This window comes from Lutra lutra, chromosome 10 (genome assembly GCF_902655055.1).
Source record: "Lutra lutra chromosome 10, mLutLut1.2, whole genome shotgun sequence".
Classification (NCBI taxonomy): domain Eukaryota; kingdom Metazoa; phylum Chordata; class Mammalia; order Carnivora; family Mustelidae; genus Lutra; species Lutra lutra.
Window position 1 is genome coordinate 101165788 of NC_062287.1, and position 16080 is coordinate 101181867.

At 37.4% G+C, this 16080-nt stretch overlaps 1 protein-coding gene across 1 annotated transcript; it reads right to left on the bottom strand.

The window, feature by feature from the left end:
* Positions 1-333: 333 nt before the first annotated feature.
* LOC125079865 (olfactory receptor 5G3-like) lies at positions 334-15452 on the bottom strand. The gene is made up of 3 exons (XM_047693591.1): positions 15354-15452; positions 12155-13110; positions 334-441 (listed from the first exon to the last, which is right to left on the bottom strand). Exons 2-3 carry the CDS (start codon positions 13094-13096, stop codon positions 334-336), a joined length of 1050 nt encoding a protein of 349 aa, XP_047549547.1. The 5' UTR covers positions 13097-13110; positions 15354-15452.
* Positions 15453-16080: the final 628 nt, after the last annotated feature.

The window sequence follows — 16080 nt, forward strand, 5'->3', positions numbered from 1 at the left end:
AAAAAAATCAGATTAATCTAACTTCTTGAAGGTGTTCGGTAAATGTGAAGTTAATGTGATAATGGAAAGGAATTACGTTGTTTCTTTAAGAGATCATCCTAGAAGATCAAACTTGAATGGCAGAAGTTTGTTCCTGGATGGGAGACAGAAGAAGTGAGCCAAGATTGAATTTAACTGCCAGACTTGGGACAGTGTTTTATATCTTCGCTAGTCTCAACTGCCTGGCTGGCCTTTGACTTCTTCCCTTATACACCTCCTGGAATTCATTTTTTTCCAATATCATGAATGATCCAAGAGATCAAAACTAGATCTCATCACACAGATCATTGGGCTTTAGAGATACAAGTCCATTTCTGCTACAATTTCTACTGTCTTTAGGAAAGACATGAGGGCACTAACATCACTAATATGATTGGAGGTATCAGTCTTCTCTAGACCAGACTGGCAGAAGAAGGAGACAATGTTACAGGAATACAGAGCTAGCTGACTGCCACATTGATAATAGGATCCCCAGACAGTAGTCGCCAGTCCGCAGTAGTAAACAACCAGAAGGCAAGAATAAATGATCTAACTAAAAGAATATGTCTTTTATTCTTCCATCTTCTCTTAGTATTTACTTGAAATATGACAACATTCTTTACTATTTTTCTGGCACCACAGTTATACTAAAATAAGGAATTTACTGCCACATTTCTTTTTTTTTTCAGCATAACAGTATTCCTTGTTTTTGCACCACACCCAGTGCTCCATGCAATCCGTGCCCTCTCTAATACCCACCACCTGGTTCCCCCAACCTCCCACCCCCCGCCCCTCCAAAACCCTCAGATTGTTTTTCAGAGTCCATAGTCTCTCATGGTTCACCTCCCCTTCCAATTATCCCCAACTGCCTTCTCCTCTCTAACTCCCCTTGTCCTCCATGTTATTTGTTATGCTCCACAAATAAGTGAAACCATATGATAATTGACTCTCTCTGCTTGACTTATTTCACTCAGTATAATCTCTTCTAGTCCCGTCCATGTTGCTACAAAAGTTGGGTATTCATCCTTTCTGATGGAGGCATAATACTCCAGAGTGTATATGGACCACATCTTCCTTATCCATTCGTCCATTGAAGGGCATCTTGGTTCTTTCCACAGTTTGGCGACCATGGCCATTGCTGCTATAAACATTGGGGTAGAGATGGCCCTTCTTTTCACTACATCTGTATCTTTGGGGTAAATACCCAGTAGTGCAATTGCAGGGTCATAGGGAAGCTCTCTTTTTAATTTCTTGAGGAATCTCCACACTGTTCTCCAAAGTGGCTGCACCAACTTGCATTCCCACCAACAGTGTAAGAGGGTTCCCCTTTCTCCACATCCCCTCCAACACATGTTGTTTCCTGTCTTGCTAATTTTGGCCATTCTAACTGGTGTAAGGTGATATCTCAATGTGGTTTTAATTTGAATCTCCCTGATGGCCAGTGATGATGAACATTTTTTCATGTGTCTGATAGCCATTTATGTCTTCATTGGAGAAGTGTCTGTTCATATCTTCTGCCCATTTTTTGATGTGATTATCTGTTTTGTGTGTGTTGAGTTTGAAGAGTTCATTATAGATCCTGGATATCAACCTTTTGTCTGTACTGTCATTTGCAAATATCTTCTCCCATTCCGTGGGTTTGGAACCCTCTTTGTTTTCTTGACTGTTTCCTTTGCTGTGCAGAAGCTTTTGATTTTGATGAAGTCCCAAAAGTTCATTTTTGCTTTTGTTTCCTTTGGCTTTGGAGACATATCTTGAAAGAAGTTGCTGTGGCTGATATCGAAGAGGTTACTGCCTATGTTCTCCTCTAGGATTCTGACGGATTCCTGTCTCACGTTGAGGTCTTCCACATTTCTAATTACTAAAATGTGAATGTTTTATTTGATATCTGATATGGTTAATCTCCATAATTATCTTTCTAATTATTCTTGCCTGGTGTGAATTTCCTATACAAGAAAGCTGAAAACTGAAATTTGAAATGCTAATTGTATCATGCACAAATTCCCAAACCATTCATCCATTTCTAGGTATTTCTTTCTGTTACATCATTTTTTTTTCTATTCTACTAGCATGACAGCTAGGTGTCATAGTAAGGAATTCATTTGTATGGTATAGAATATCTTCTTTCATTCTCTACATTTTTACAGTTCTTGTTTCTGCTATGTAAGATCAACAGAACCTACTAGTCTCACTTACAAGGCCTAACCGTTCAAGAACTCAAAGACAGCACAATACAACAACTGAAAAGTATGAGAACCAGAGAATTTCTGGGGCTAAATGACCATTTAAATGCTAGATGTCAAAATACTGATAGAAAAAAACACACACACAATAATCTTGGAATGATGACCCAGAAAATTTTCCCATTTGTTCCCTTGTTGTCACAGCAATGAAGGGAAAAGAAGTGGAAGGGGATCGCATAAATATTTAAGAGGAAAATGGTGGATTATATCTTGACTCCATATGTACTCTTGTATTCATTTATTTAATGCATCAGTACTTTTATAAAGCAGTGTTCCAGGTGCTTCAGACACATCAGTGAGCAAAACAGTAAAATTTAAAAAAAAGAAAAAGAAAATCTTTGATATGATTAAAAATCTCAGTGTCACTGCCATGAAAATATTTTAGGCTCCGTGTATATTCAATGTGTCAGCCCAAGTGTCAGGGTTTATAAATGATATGATCAGCCTCCTAAGAGAGAGAACAGCTAAACTCTTCAACAACAATCACATGAGCTTGTGTGGGGCCTGGTCAAATGGGTAGGTTAGATAAACTTTATAGCATGGGTTTTCCTGCTATGGAATTCATATTCCAGAATATGCCTCCTCCTCTTCCCTGAGAAATCATTATTTGACTCAACAAACTTAAGAGTCTGTAAGTAAATTTGGCATTCTACATTTATTATCATTTCAAGAACCACAAGAAAATACCAAGTCACAGGGATGACCCTGATGTGGAGGAAAGCAAGATACTGAGTTAAAAACTGTATTAAAGTATTAAACAGTTCTTCTGAGACTTAGCCAGCCTACAAATCCGCAGGCGCTAATGCAAGCAGCCACACCACGCGAGTGACTTTTAGAAGGATGCCAGCTTCAGTGAAGAAGGACCCCATAATTGGGGGCACCTGAGTGGCTCAGTCAGTCAGGTTTCTGCCTTCCACTCAGGTCATGATCTCAGGGTCCTGGGATCAAGCCCAGCACCAGGGTCTCTGCTCAGCAGAGAGTCTGCTTCTCCCTCTCCCTCTCTGTGTTTTTTTTCTCTCTCTCTCTCTCATTCTCACTCTCTTGCAAATAAATAAATAAATAAATAAATAAATAAATAAAGTCTTTTTTTTTAATGAGAATCGAAGTCCAGTTGTGGACCGTTTCCTGAGAAAACATGGGTTCTACCCAATATACATAAAATGGCCAAAAAAAAGTTTTCTCATAAGAAGATGGAAGATGGTCTAACATTAAGAACGAAAATAGAGCCAATGATTTTTGCTACTTGTGAGGACTCAGTTTAGATGTGATATATTCCCTCAAAAATCAAGGGCAATCTATATCATTTCTCATACACTAATGCCGTGAGAAAGAAAAGAAAAGGAAAGGAAGGGAACAGAGGGAGAAGGGGAAGAGGAATGGAGAAGAGAATAAATGTTGCTTGAGAAGCGGAGCAGCCATGGCTGGCATTTGAAGAGTGGAAGAAAGGACAAACAATTTATTCTCAAAGCCCATGTAATAGCAGAGTAGGTACCTAGTACCATAACAGGTAGAGCAGCAGAAATAAAAACTTCAGGAACATGTGTAGCCCATAAACAAGAAGCACTTGCAGGCAGAGAAAATGCACATTAGTAATCCTGGGAAGTGACTCTTCCCATGAGGTGTGATGTGGGACTTCCATTGGCTTGGGCTGAAAAAACATCAAGGGCACCAGAATTCTCTTGTAAGATGAATAAGGTCTGAGGATATAATGGAAAACATGCTGACTGTGGTTGACAGCACTGCACTGTATAACTGAAATTTGCAAAGAGAGTAGAATTTAAAGGCTCTCACCAACTCCGAAAGAAGATAACTATATGAGGTGATGTACATATGAATTAACTAGATGGGGAGAGTCCAGTCACAGTGCATACATATATCAAATCATCCCATTGTGCAATTTAAATATCTTACAATTATGTTTGTCAATCTTGCTCAATAAAGCTGGGGAAAAAATAAAAATGAAATAAAGAAAAGACATCAATGAGCAGAAGAAGAGTGGAAGAAATAATAGTGAGGTTACCCACCCATAACATGAGACAGAGTTTTTTCTCATACTTGAAAGCCACACCATCTGACTATTGAATAAATATCAAACATACACTACGTCCAGATAGTGGTTGACTTGTTTCAGTTTAATAAAATAACATGCACACATGGATCTTTCATTTTAATGAGGAAAGATAATAAATAATAAATTTAAAAATCAATTAATTTTTCCCTTCCCCTATGTTCATCTGTTTTGTTTCTTAAGTTTCACATGTGAGTGAAATCATATGGAATTTGTCTATCTCTGACTGACTTATTTTGTTTAGCCTAATGCACTCTAGCTTCATCTACTTCATTGCAAATGGCAAGATTTCATTATTTTTGATGGCTGAGTGATATTCCATTGTGTGTGTGTTTGTGTGTGTGTGTGTGTGTGAAAGTGTGTGTGTACCACATTTTCTTTATCCATTTATTCATTGATCAATGAACATTTGGGATCTCTGCATAGTTTGGCTATTGTTGATAATGCTGCTATGAACATCAGCGTGCATGTGTCACTTTGAATCAGTATTCTTGCATTCTTTGGGTAAATACCAAGTAGTGCAATTGCTGGGTAGTAGGTTGTATATGTAGGTTTATATATTGTAATATGACTGCCATCTGTATGTCTTCTTTGGAAAAATGTCTATTCATGTCGTCTGTCCATTTCTTAACTGAATTATTTGGTTTTTGTGTGTTGAGTTTAAGAAGTTCTTTATAGATTTTGGATACTAACCCTTTATCAGATATGTTATTTGCAAATATCTTTTCCCATTCCAGAGGTTGCCTTTTATTCTTTTTGTTTAAATTCATCTAACCAACATATAGTACATTAGTTTCAGATGTAGAGTTCAATAATTCATCAGTTGCATGTAATACCCAGTGTTCATCACATCACGTGCCCTCCTTAATGCTCATCACCCAGTTATCCCATCCCCCACCCACCACCCCTCCAGGGACCCTCAGTTTGTTTTCTATAGTTAAGACTCTCATGTTTTTTCTCCCTCTCTAATGACTTCCCATTTGGTTATCTCTCCCTTCGCCTACAGTCCTCTGCTCTGTTTCTTAAGTTCCATGTATGAATGAAACCATATGGTAATTGTCTTTCTCTGATTGAGTTATTTCACTCAGCATAACACCCTTCAGTTCCAGCCACATCAGTGTAAGTGTAAGTATTCATCCTTTCTGATGGCTGAGTAATATTCCACTTTATATATGAACCCCATCTTTATCCATTTATCTATCAATGGACATCTTGGCTCTTTCCACAATTTGTCTATTGTGGACAATGCTGCTATAAATTTTGGGATGCAGGTGCCCATTTAGATCACTATATTTATATCTTTGGAGTAAAATCTAGTAGTGCAATTGCTGGGTCATAAGGTAGCTCTATTTAACTTTTTGAGGAACCTCCATGCTGTTTTCCAGAGTGATTCTGACAGCTTGCATTCCCATCAACAGTGTAAAAGGGTTCCCCTTTCTTCACATCCTCACCAGCATTTGTTGTTTCCTGACTTGTTAATTTTAGCCATTCTGACTAGTGTGAGGCGATATCTCATTGTAGTTTTGATTTGTATTTTCCTGATGCCAAGGGATGTAGAGCATTTAAATCATGTATCTGTTGGCTATTTGTATGTCTTCTTTGAAGAAGTTTCTGTTCATGTCTTCTGTCCATTTCTTGACTGGATTGTTCACTTTTTGGGTGTTTAGTTTGATAAGTTATTTATAGATATTGGATATTAGCCCTTTATCTAATATGTCATTTGCAAATATCTTGTCCCATTCCATAGGCTGCCTTTTACTTTTGTTAACTCTTTTATTTGCTCTCAGAAGCTTCCTTTGATGAAGTCCCAACAGTTCATATTTGCTTTTGTTTCCTTTGCCCTTGGAGACATGTCTAGCAAGAAGTTGCTGCAGTCAAGGTCAAAGAAGTTGCCACATGTGTCCTCCTCTAGGATTTTGATGGATTCCTGTCTCACATTTAGGTCTTTCATCCATTTTGAGTTTATCTTTCTGTATGGTGTTTTTATCTTCATGAGGTCCCCCTAGTTCATTTTTGCTTTTGTATCCCTTGCCTCCAAGCAACATGTCTAATAAGAAATAACTACAGCTAACATCAAAGAGGTTGCCACCTGTGTTCTCTAGGATTTTGATGGTTTCCTGCCTCACATTTAGGTCATCCATTTTGAATTTGAAACAAAGCCTTAGAAACTTTTAACTATAAAAAACAAAAAAAAAATTGATGGTTACCAGAGGGGAGTTAGGTGGGTGAAGGGCTAAATGTTGATGGGTATTGAGGAGGGGACTTATTGTGAGGAGCACAAGGTGTTGTATGTAAGTGATGAATCAGTAAATTCTACTCTTGAAACCAATATTATGCTATATGTTAGCTAACTACAATTTAAATAAAGACTTGAAATAAAAATAAATTTAAAATAATCCATTTAAATGTATTATTGGTTGGATGGTGAAAAATGTGATCAATAACAGAAAAAGTTAGCTCAAAGTAAAGGAAATCTAAGTCTCCTGATGGGGTAGTGATGATAACAAATTCAATATTCAATAAGTTAGAGCAAATATCATTGAGAAAATGAACTTCAAGCCAAAGCAGAAAGGTCTGGAAGACCCCCAGGCACATATTGGAAGATGAGAGATCTCAGTCAGAGAGAACATTATTGCAAAAGCCATGAAGGGACTTCAGGTTCCCAGTTCTTCAGGTAAGAATCTTGGAAGTCACCAATCTGTCCTAATAAGTAAAAAGCTAAAGATACGGAAGAATCAATGTAACTCTTCTTGGATCTATAAGAGATGGGACGACACAGGGCAAACCACTGTCCCCAACAGCGGAGAAATGGACAGGTGAAAACAGAGAGTCACAGCTTACTCACAAGAGGAAATTTCCATAGGAACCAGTGCCTTGACAGGAAAACCTGAACTGAAAAAATAGAGTGAGATTTACCTCCAGGAGTTCAACCAGGTAACCACAGTAAATATAAGAGAAAAATCCTCTTTTGCTTCCATCAGGGGAGAAGAGGAAGCATTCTGAAATCCATCAGAAAGCTATGTACTTCTTAATAAAGCCTGCCCTCAGGAGAAACTAGTTAACTGGTTAACCATGCAACACCCTGCTGGGGGTCCTCTCAGAGCCTTATTCATCTGGGGGGAAGAGAAATGGCCTTCCACCTGGAAGAAAGAAATAACCTACTCCAGTCCACTCTGGTCATCCTATCCCAACTTACAAGGAAATAAAAACAAAACTGAGAAACACTTTTGAAGTTCACAGTCCAGAGGCATAGTTCCACCAAAACCTGATACCTAATCAAAGGATTATAGAATGTTTCCAGCCATCCACACCTTGCAACCACCTTGGTAAAGGTCTGTTTATAGCAGCCCCTCTTACCCGGAACACCATGTCTGACTATAAAGAAAAAATCAAAAGGCACATATAGAAAGGCAAAAACATGATCCAAAGAGACAGAGCAAACATTAGAATCAGGCATGATAGAGACGTAGGAATATCAGACCAAGAATTTAAATCAACTATGATTAAAATTCTGGAGATCAAAAACACTGTAACCAAAATATAGGATGTCTTTGATGGGCTCATTAGTAGACCGGACACGGTTGAGGAGAGAATCAATGAGCCTGAAGATATAGCAATAGAAACTTCAAAAACTGAAAAGGAAAGAAAACAAAGACAAAAAAAAAAAAAAAGAGGAAGAAGAAGAATAGAGACAAATATCTAAATAAGGTCTGTGGGGCAACAACTAAAAAAGGAGTAACACATACATGATAGGAATATCAGAAGAAGAAAGAGAGGAATAGAAGAAACATTTAAGGGTTGTCAGGCTGGCTCAGTCAGCTGAGTGTCTGTCTCTTCATTTTGGCTCAGGTCATGATCTCAGGGTTGTGAGATCAAGTCCTGTATCAGGCTGCACACTCAGAAGGGAGTTTGCTAGAGATTCTCTTCCTCTTCCTCTCTCCCCCCAACTCTGTCTCTCTCTAAATAAATAAATGAATAAGTATTTTTTTAAAAAAATAAATACTTTAAACAATGACTATTTTCCCCAAATTAAACTTAGGCACTAAACCACAGATCAGGGAGCTCAGAGAATACCAAGCAGAATGAAGGCCAGCAAAAACCACACCTAGGCATATAATCTTCAAAGTGCAGAAAATTAAAAATTAAAAAAGAAATTTTGAAAGAAGCCAGAGGCAAAATGCCTCATCTACAGAGGAACAAAGATAAAAATTATATTTGACTTCTCAGAAACCATGTGCGTTATGAAAATCAATGGCCTTCTGCCAGAAGCCAATATTACAAATCAGGAAATTGCAGTGAGTGGAGACCTAACTAACAGAGAGTTTCTCTCTGATATTGGGGCTTATTCACCTTTTCTTCACAAAATAGGGGGAACTACTTAAAGACTTTCAGGGTAAACTAACGAACAAACAAAAAATGCACCTGCATGTGAATTTCTGTCACTGCCCTGTAGGAAGAATCAGTTGGGAATATTTCTTGCTAATAAAAACAAAACAAAAATCTATTTTAAGATCCACGGCATTACACCTATAAAGTCTAAAAGAAAAGAATATGGTGCCGTAAGAGCAAAACACAGAGGTACTCTAATTGACCCCATCTCTAATCACTCCCTTAGGGTGAGTCTCTGAGTGGCAGTAATATGTAAATGGTATATGAAAATCAAGTTGTTAATCCACGTGAATATAATAGAAAGAGATTCTAGGCAGAATACATTAGGAGATCAGAACAGCAATAACTTGAGCTAGAGGAAGACAGTTGGTTTGAATATATTTGCATATTCTTGGAGAAGGACCATAGAGCAATTCAAGAAATTTATAATTATCACTTGTTTCCTGCTGTTCTCATCCCAATTCCCATTCAATAGAATGTGCATCATAAATGTGTAAGAAGCCATTAAAATGACAGAAAATACTTCCGCTCTCCTACTAGGAAATGACTATCTCAATAAGTGACAGATTTGAGACATGTTATGTAATGAAGATGCACAGTAGAGTCATTTTAAGGCAAAGTCTGACTGAGAAGAAACTGTTGATCTTTCTAGATAAAAATACATTTCCCTTTGGCACACCTAAACCCAAGTTTTAACAGTTCTTAGTAAGATGGCATTGGGAAAGTTCACGAAACTGACAATTAACAAAATGAATCGATCATAATCTTTAACCTAGCTATAGCTTACATTTGGAAATCTTGTACTACAGGTATATAAATACCGGATATAAATCCCAAATGTTGGGACATCATTTGTAGGGGGAATAAAAGAAAACAAGTTGTGTCAGTAGGAGAAGCATCCATTCTATGAACTGTTGTGCTACAAAAAAATATAAAACGTAATTTAATGTGGATATATTTAAGATAATATTTAGTTTACTTTTCAAACTTCATCATTTGCATTGTGTTGTTTTGAATTTAGCATTTTTTTATCATTTCAATGTTTTTAATAAGGAGAAAACTTACCACCTTGTATAAAAATTATAGACTCTGGGTGGAGGGGTGGGAGAAAATACTGATCTTTAGGGGGAAAAACTAAGAGATTGAAGCATAAAGTTACTAAGAATTTCTCCATTTTACTTAGGTTTTTTTTTTTTAAGATTTTATTTATTTATTTGACAGACAGAGATCACAAGTAGGCAGAGAGGCACATGGGTCGGGGGGAAGGCCACTGAGCAGAGAGCCCGATGTGGGGCTCCATTCCAGAACCCTGAGATCATGACCTGAGCCGAAGACAGAGGCTTAACCCACTGAGCCACCCAGGCGCCCCATTTTACTTAGTTTTTGACAAGGATTTCATTCACCAGTACTTAAAAGTATTTCATGAAATCAGAGAATGTTAGAATGGAAACATAGCCTTACTGGAAGACATTGAGTCCATTTGCCCAAACTTACTTACTTACAGATATATTTATTCATTCATTCATTCATTCATTCAATTTTGACACAGATTACAGCTTTTTGAAAGTAAATTTTAGTTACAAAAGCAAACATTTGTTGTAAAACAAGTCCAACAACTCACATGAGCATGAAGCAACCCCCCTCCTTCTTATTTCCAAAGTCGCCCTACTGAAGTAACCAGTTTTTAACAGTTTGTGTGGGAACTGCACACTTCTCTCCATGACCATATACATAATACATATGCACCTACCAATATATTTTTCACATTAGGTAACTTTTACCTCCACTTTTTTTACTTTTTTTTTTTTTTAAACAAAGTGTTGGGGGAGGTCATCGAGATCTGAGCTCTGGTTGATCACTGGGCTGGACCCGGGCAACTGGAGGCTTCTCTCCCTTCTCCTACCCTTGGGATGTGCACTCTGCCTATGTCCTCCGCCCCTAAGAGCTGTCCCAAGAACATAGCCTTGAGATAGTGATGTGGTCTTGGGACTCTCTATGTGTTTGAACCCTAGCAAGGCCTTTCTATAAACTTTGAAGATTTGACAAGCAGTAGCAGACATACATTCTTAACTGCAGCACTCAGAACAGACTTATTTAAGCCACCTTACCTGTTAAACCCTCCACCTACCATTCTGAAGTAGCCTGCATTTTTCTTTGGTCTCGCCCTACCCTTTGTGATGGGGGGGGGGCCACTTACTGATTTCACTGGAGGCTCCTGAGGAAGTTGCAAACCAACACAAACTGTGATCTGCTTTACAGATTAAATTTTGGCTTGATTTTTTTTCCATCTGTCAATGATTTTATCGGGCAGTTTCCTCCAAACTAAAGCATGAATATCTAATTTCTTCTTTTTATAATTAGCTGTGCAACACTTCAAAGAAAGAATGTATGTTTCTCCTAATGATACAAACTAGTTTCTTTTTATTCCCCCTACAAAAGGTGCTGCAACATTTGTGTCTGGTATTTATTTTTCTGTAGCACAGATTTCCAAATGTAAAATAGCTAGGTCAAAGATTATGTGAATTTTAATAGAAATCATCAAATTACTTTCTGAAAATGTAGCTATTTTATGCTTAGCTATCATAGTTCAGTGTAAAATTGCTGTCTATATCCAGTGGTAACCTTACCGGCATTGCACATAATCATTTTAATGTTTGCTAATCTGATAAATGAAAAGAAGCTTTGCACTGTCATTTTGATTTCATTTATTTGAAAAATTGTGAAGTTGAGCAATTTTTTATGTATTTATATTTTTGGCCATTTGCATTTCCATTTGTGCCAATTGCTCATCCATCCATCCAGTGGTCTATTTCTCTATTGTGTGTCATATATATGTACATATATGCTCAGCACTTTCCTACTGAGACACTAACTCATTGGAGTCACCCATTTTGCAAGTGTTCTCTCGCTTTCCATTGTTCAACTTTTAACAAGGTCTATGAAGCCTTTATTTTTTTTTTATTTCTTTTCAGTGTAACAGAATTCATTGTTTATGCACCACACCCAGTGCTCCATGCAATACGTGCCCTCCATAATACCCACCACCTTGTTCCCCCAACCTCCCACCCCCCACCCCTTCAAAACCCTCAGATTGTTGAAGCTTTTATTAATGAACTCTCTTTCCCTTATAACATATTTCCCTTATAGTATTTGCTGTTCTAGTCTGGAATAAATGTCATCTCACATATGAAAATACATAAATATTCTGGATTTTCTTCTGGCATACATTACATTTATACCTTTAATATATCTGCAAATTATTTTGTATTCCCCATCACTTAGCAATGAAGACTGAAGAAAAAAAATATATAGACTGTCTGTAAGTAACCTGGTAAATCCCCAGGAATTAAAAAGAATTTATTCTCAGCCCAGTGTTCTTTTTACCACACATTATGAACCAACATCTATGGTACAGCATGGCAGAGCTATATATTACCAAAACCATTAGAGAATTTTTCCTTTCAAAATTCCTCCTGAATGCATTTTTTACCTCCTTGTTTCTCAGGCTGTAAATGAGGGGGTTCAACATGGGGATTACCACAGTATAAAACAGAGAAATCACTTTATTGATATCCAGGGAGGAAGTTGAGCCAGGCCGAACATAGATAAAGAAAAGAGTCCCATACAGGATGGAGACAACTGCCAGGTGAGAAGAGCAAGTGGAGAAAGCTTTCTGCCTCCCATCAGCAGTCTGTATCTTCAAGATGGCCACCAGGATGCAAACATAGGAGACCATGATGATCAGGCCACTGAGTATTCCTATAAATCCAGCCAAATATAAAAATACAAGCTGAATCATGGAAGTGTCTGCACATGCAAGGGAAAGCAGTGGTGAAATATCACAGAAAAAATGATTGATGATATTTGGACCACAGAAGGGTAAGAGAAAAGTCAATGTCATATAAGTCATGCTGCTTATAAAAGCCATGGCATAAGGCCCCATAACCAGCTGCACACAGACCCTCTGGGACATGATGAGTGTGTACAATAAGGGTTTACAGATGGCCATATAACGGTCATATGCCATGGAAGCCAGGAGGAAACATTCAGATACCACAAAGAAACCAGAAAACCACATTTGTGTGGCACAACCCACAAAAGAGATGCCTTTTTTCTCCGCAAAGATATCACAAAGCATCTTGGGGGCAATGGAAGAAGAAGAACAAATATCTACAAAGGACAAGTGGCTGAGAAAAAAGTACATAGGAGTGTGGAGTCTTGCATCAGTCCATATGAGAATGATCATCCCTGTGTTACCCCCCAGGGTGACAACATAGACAAAGAGAAGCGTGACAAAGAGGACGATCTGATGATGGAGGTGATCTGTGAGGCCCAAGAAAAGAAATTCAGTCACTTCTGTCTGATTCTTATCTTCCATCTGTCAGTTGTAACCTATGTAAGAAATTTAAAAATACATTTTATTTTTAAAATATCAATTGGCATATACAAAACAGCCTTTTAAACTTATTACAAGTTTGTTTTTTTTTTTAATCTGTAGAGGAGGTAGTTATGGAAACAGTGTTGGACTAGTCAACAGTATTTCCAAGGACTAGTTCCTGTGAGTTGTGATCCCCAGGTAAACTTGAGTAATTCATACTTGATTTTTTTAGATTCAGTTCTCTTGGCCTTCAAAAGAGCAGTCTAACTATAAAATCTAAAACTCTCTTGGGTTCTAAAATTGTATTTGAAATTAAATGAAGTCTCTGTATTTCATTTTTATCATATGATAGAATAGTAATGCCTACCTAGGAATACAATAACTAGTGATATTGTAAGAAATGATGAAAAATTCAGATCCTGATAATTGACAGTTGGGATGGGGTAGACAGAATAGAAATAAGGCCCTTTCAGTTCCTGTTTTGATGGAGTGGGTAGTACCATTCAGATGTCATGAAGACAACATCCATATCTGTGTATATTAATCTCTTTCCCTTACAAAGGGAAATGTAAACAAATGTCAGTAGGGTTATTTAGAATGGAGAGGATTCTATCATAACACATAATAATCCTATTCACGTTTATAAAGGACTACCCTGCAAATAAGAGATTGGATATATTTACTTTTTGACCATCAAGAACACACAAGTGGCACAAAGAGATAAGAACAGAGGATTCAATTTGGGGGTTAAATGAAGTGAATAAAATTCCACCAACCATATAATTCAAATGAAAAAATACACTGGTTTAAGAGGCACAGAGATGCCCTTCCTTAGAGATTAATCTTTCAAATACTGCATAACAACTTTCCATGGAAATCATGTAGAAAAATAAGTATCTCCTGGGAGCTCAGCTGACTTTATCATGAGTGGTAATTTCTATCAGTAATTTCTATGAATATTTTGTTCACCAGAACAAAATTATTTCCCTTAATTCCCTATGATGTTTATAATTCTATTTAAAGCATAAATCCTGACAGGCAATTTCTATTTTATTAACAAAACATGTAAAATGCTTAATATTTTTATTGAGACAAAATTTTCAGGCAAATATATTTTTGACTCATCAACTAAGGAAGAATATATCAAGCTATTTAAAATTCCAGTAGGAAGCACGAGGTGTGGGAGTATCCATAAGAAAGATTCTAGGTTCATATGTTTATTATCAACTCAAATAATTCCCTCTATAAACAAACAAAAACTGGGCACCTGGGTGGCTCAGTGGTTTAAGCCGCTGCCTTCGGCTCAGGTCATGATCTCAGGGTCCTGGGATCGAGTCCCGCATCGGGTTCTCTGCTCGGCAGAGATCCTGCTTCCCTCTCTCTCTCTGCCTGCCTCTCCATCTACTTGTGATCTCTCTCTGTCAAATAAATAAATTTAAAAAAAAATCTTTAAAAAAAATAAATAAACAAACAAAAACATTCCACACTTTGGAGATAGAATGATTAGGATGTGGTCCTTGAAATGCCATAGTGACAAAATAATAGTTAATACACTATTTATGCATCTTGAGTTTATTATTATTATTTGAGAAAATATCTGTGGCATGCATTTTCCACATTTAGTGATTGTTCATTAATGTCAGCCACTAATATCAATTGTTTTTAGGAATTTACACCTACAGGGGGAAATGAGATCTGGGCATAAAAAGAAAATCTACGTTTCAATATGATATTTGGTTGGTCCAAGACCAACAGGCCACAGGATTTCAGAAAAAGCTTCTATGTTCATGGTGAACTGAAGCAGTTGGGAAAAACACTGCTTTAGTTTCATGTCTGAAAGAGTTCAAAAATCTATGCTGAAACTGGTTTTGGATGTTTGTGGACATACCAAACGTGTGTGGTTGGCGATGAGAATGTGCTACCATCCCTACCACTGTTCAGCATGAGAACATAAGACACCCTGCCTCTCCTATGAATAAGGGGAGTGATCTCTATGACCTTTCCATTTCTAGAATTCTATGACCCTAGAATTCTTCCTGGACATTGGAGTATCCAAAATAAAGAACAAGATCTGCTTTAAAGATCAAAAAAAAAAAAAAAATCAGTTATTTTGTGTCCTGAAGAGCTGGACTAAACCAAAGGTCACTCTCTTTGAGTTCTTGGACTGGTAAGGTTTTGTTCCCAAAAGTCAGGTTCATTCTAAAGTCTTTCCACCGTATTTTGAAATTTATTTTTAATCATGATTTGGGATACTCACTTCTTTAAGAGAATCCTTGTTTCCCTGATAACTACTTCAAGATGAATGGCAAAACCTAGAGTTTTCTGGTCTTCATCGAGAAGTCGGTTTGGAAAATTTAATTTCCTTCTTGGTAGTAACCTTCTGCAGCAGACGTGACCTCCTAAGCACATGGTAAAGAAAATAAATCTCCATCCAGATGAGCCTGAGAGCAAAGAAGTGCTCCTTGTCCTATAGCCTGACTCACATACAGTACAAAATAAAGGGGTCATGTTTTTGATACTTTTAAATATGTTAGATCCAGGTCTCTAAAGAACTAAACCCTCAAGAGTTTACACCTGAGGGACAAAATTAAAGTGGTCTCACTGACATTCATGCCAAGATTTGTTTGTTTTTTTTCCCCAAAATAACATCTTCTCTACAACTGAGGATTTCTGGTGGAGGGAGGGAATGTTTTTTATCCCCCTTTAATACCGTCCTTGTCAACACAGACCATGTTTTCTATCTGTAAACACTTGCTAGGATAGAGTAGTGTGCCGCCTGGATCCTGAGGCCTGAGTGCAAATCCCAGCTCCACAGTTTGCCCCACAGTTTGGCAAGAGGGGCTTGCTATTTGTTTTGTTTCTTTTTAACTCAATATCCTCTTCTGTAAAATGGGGATAATAGAGCTTAGCTCACAGAGACATTGGAAGAATAGAGCTTAGCTCACAGAGACATCGGAAGAATTAGAGTTATTATATGTACTGGG

Excerpts from the sequence above, each read along its gene's own strand:
- LOC125079865 (XM_047693591.1), bottom strand. The coding sequence starts at position 13,096 with ATGGAAGATAAGAATCAGACAGAAGTGACTGAATTTCTTTTCTTGGGC. Across the intron at positions 442-12,154 it reads AAAATTCTCTAATGGTTTTG|TCTGGTCTAGAGAAGACTGA; the intron begins GTAATATATAGC and ends TTCTTCTGCCAG.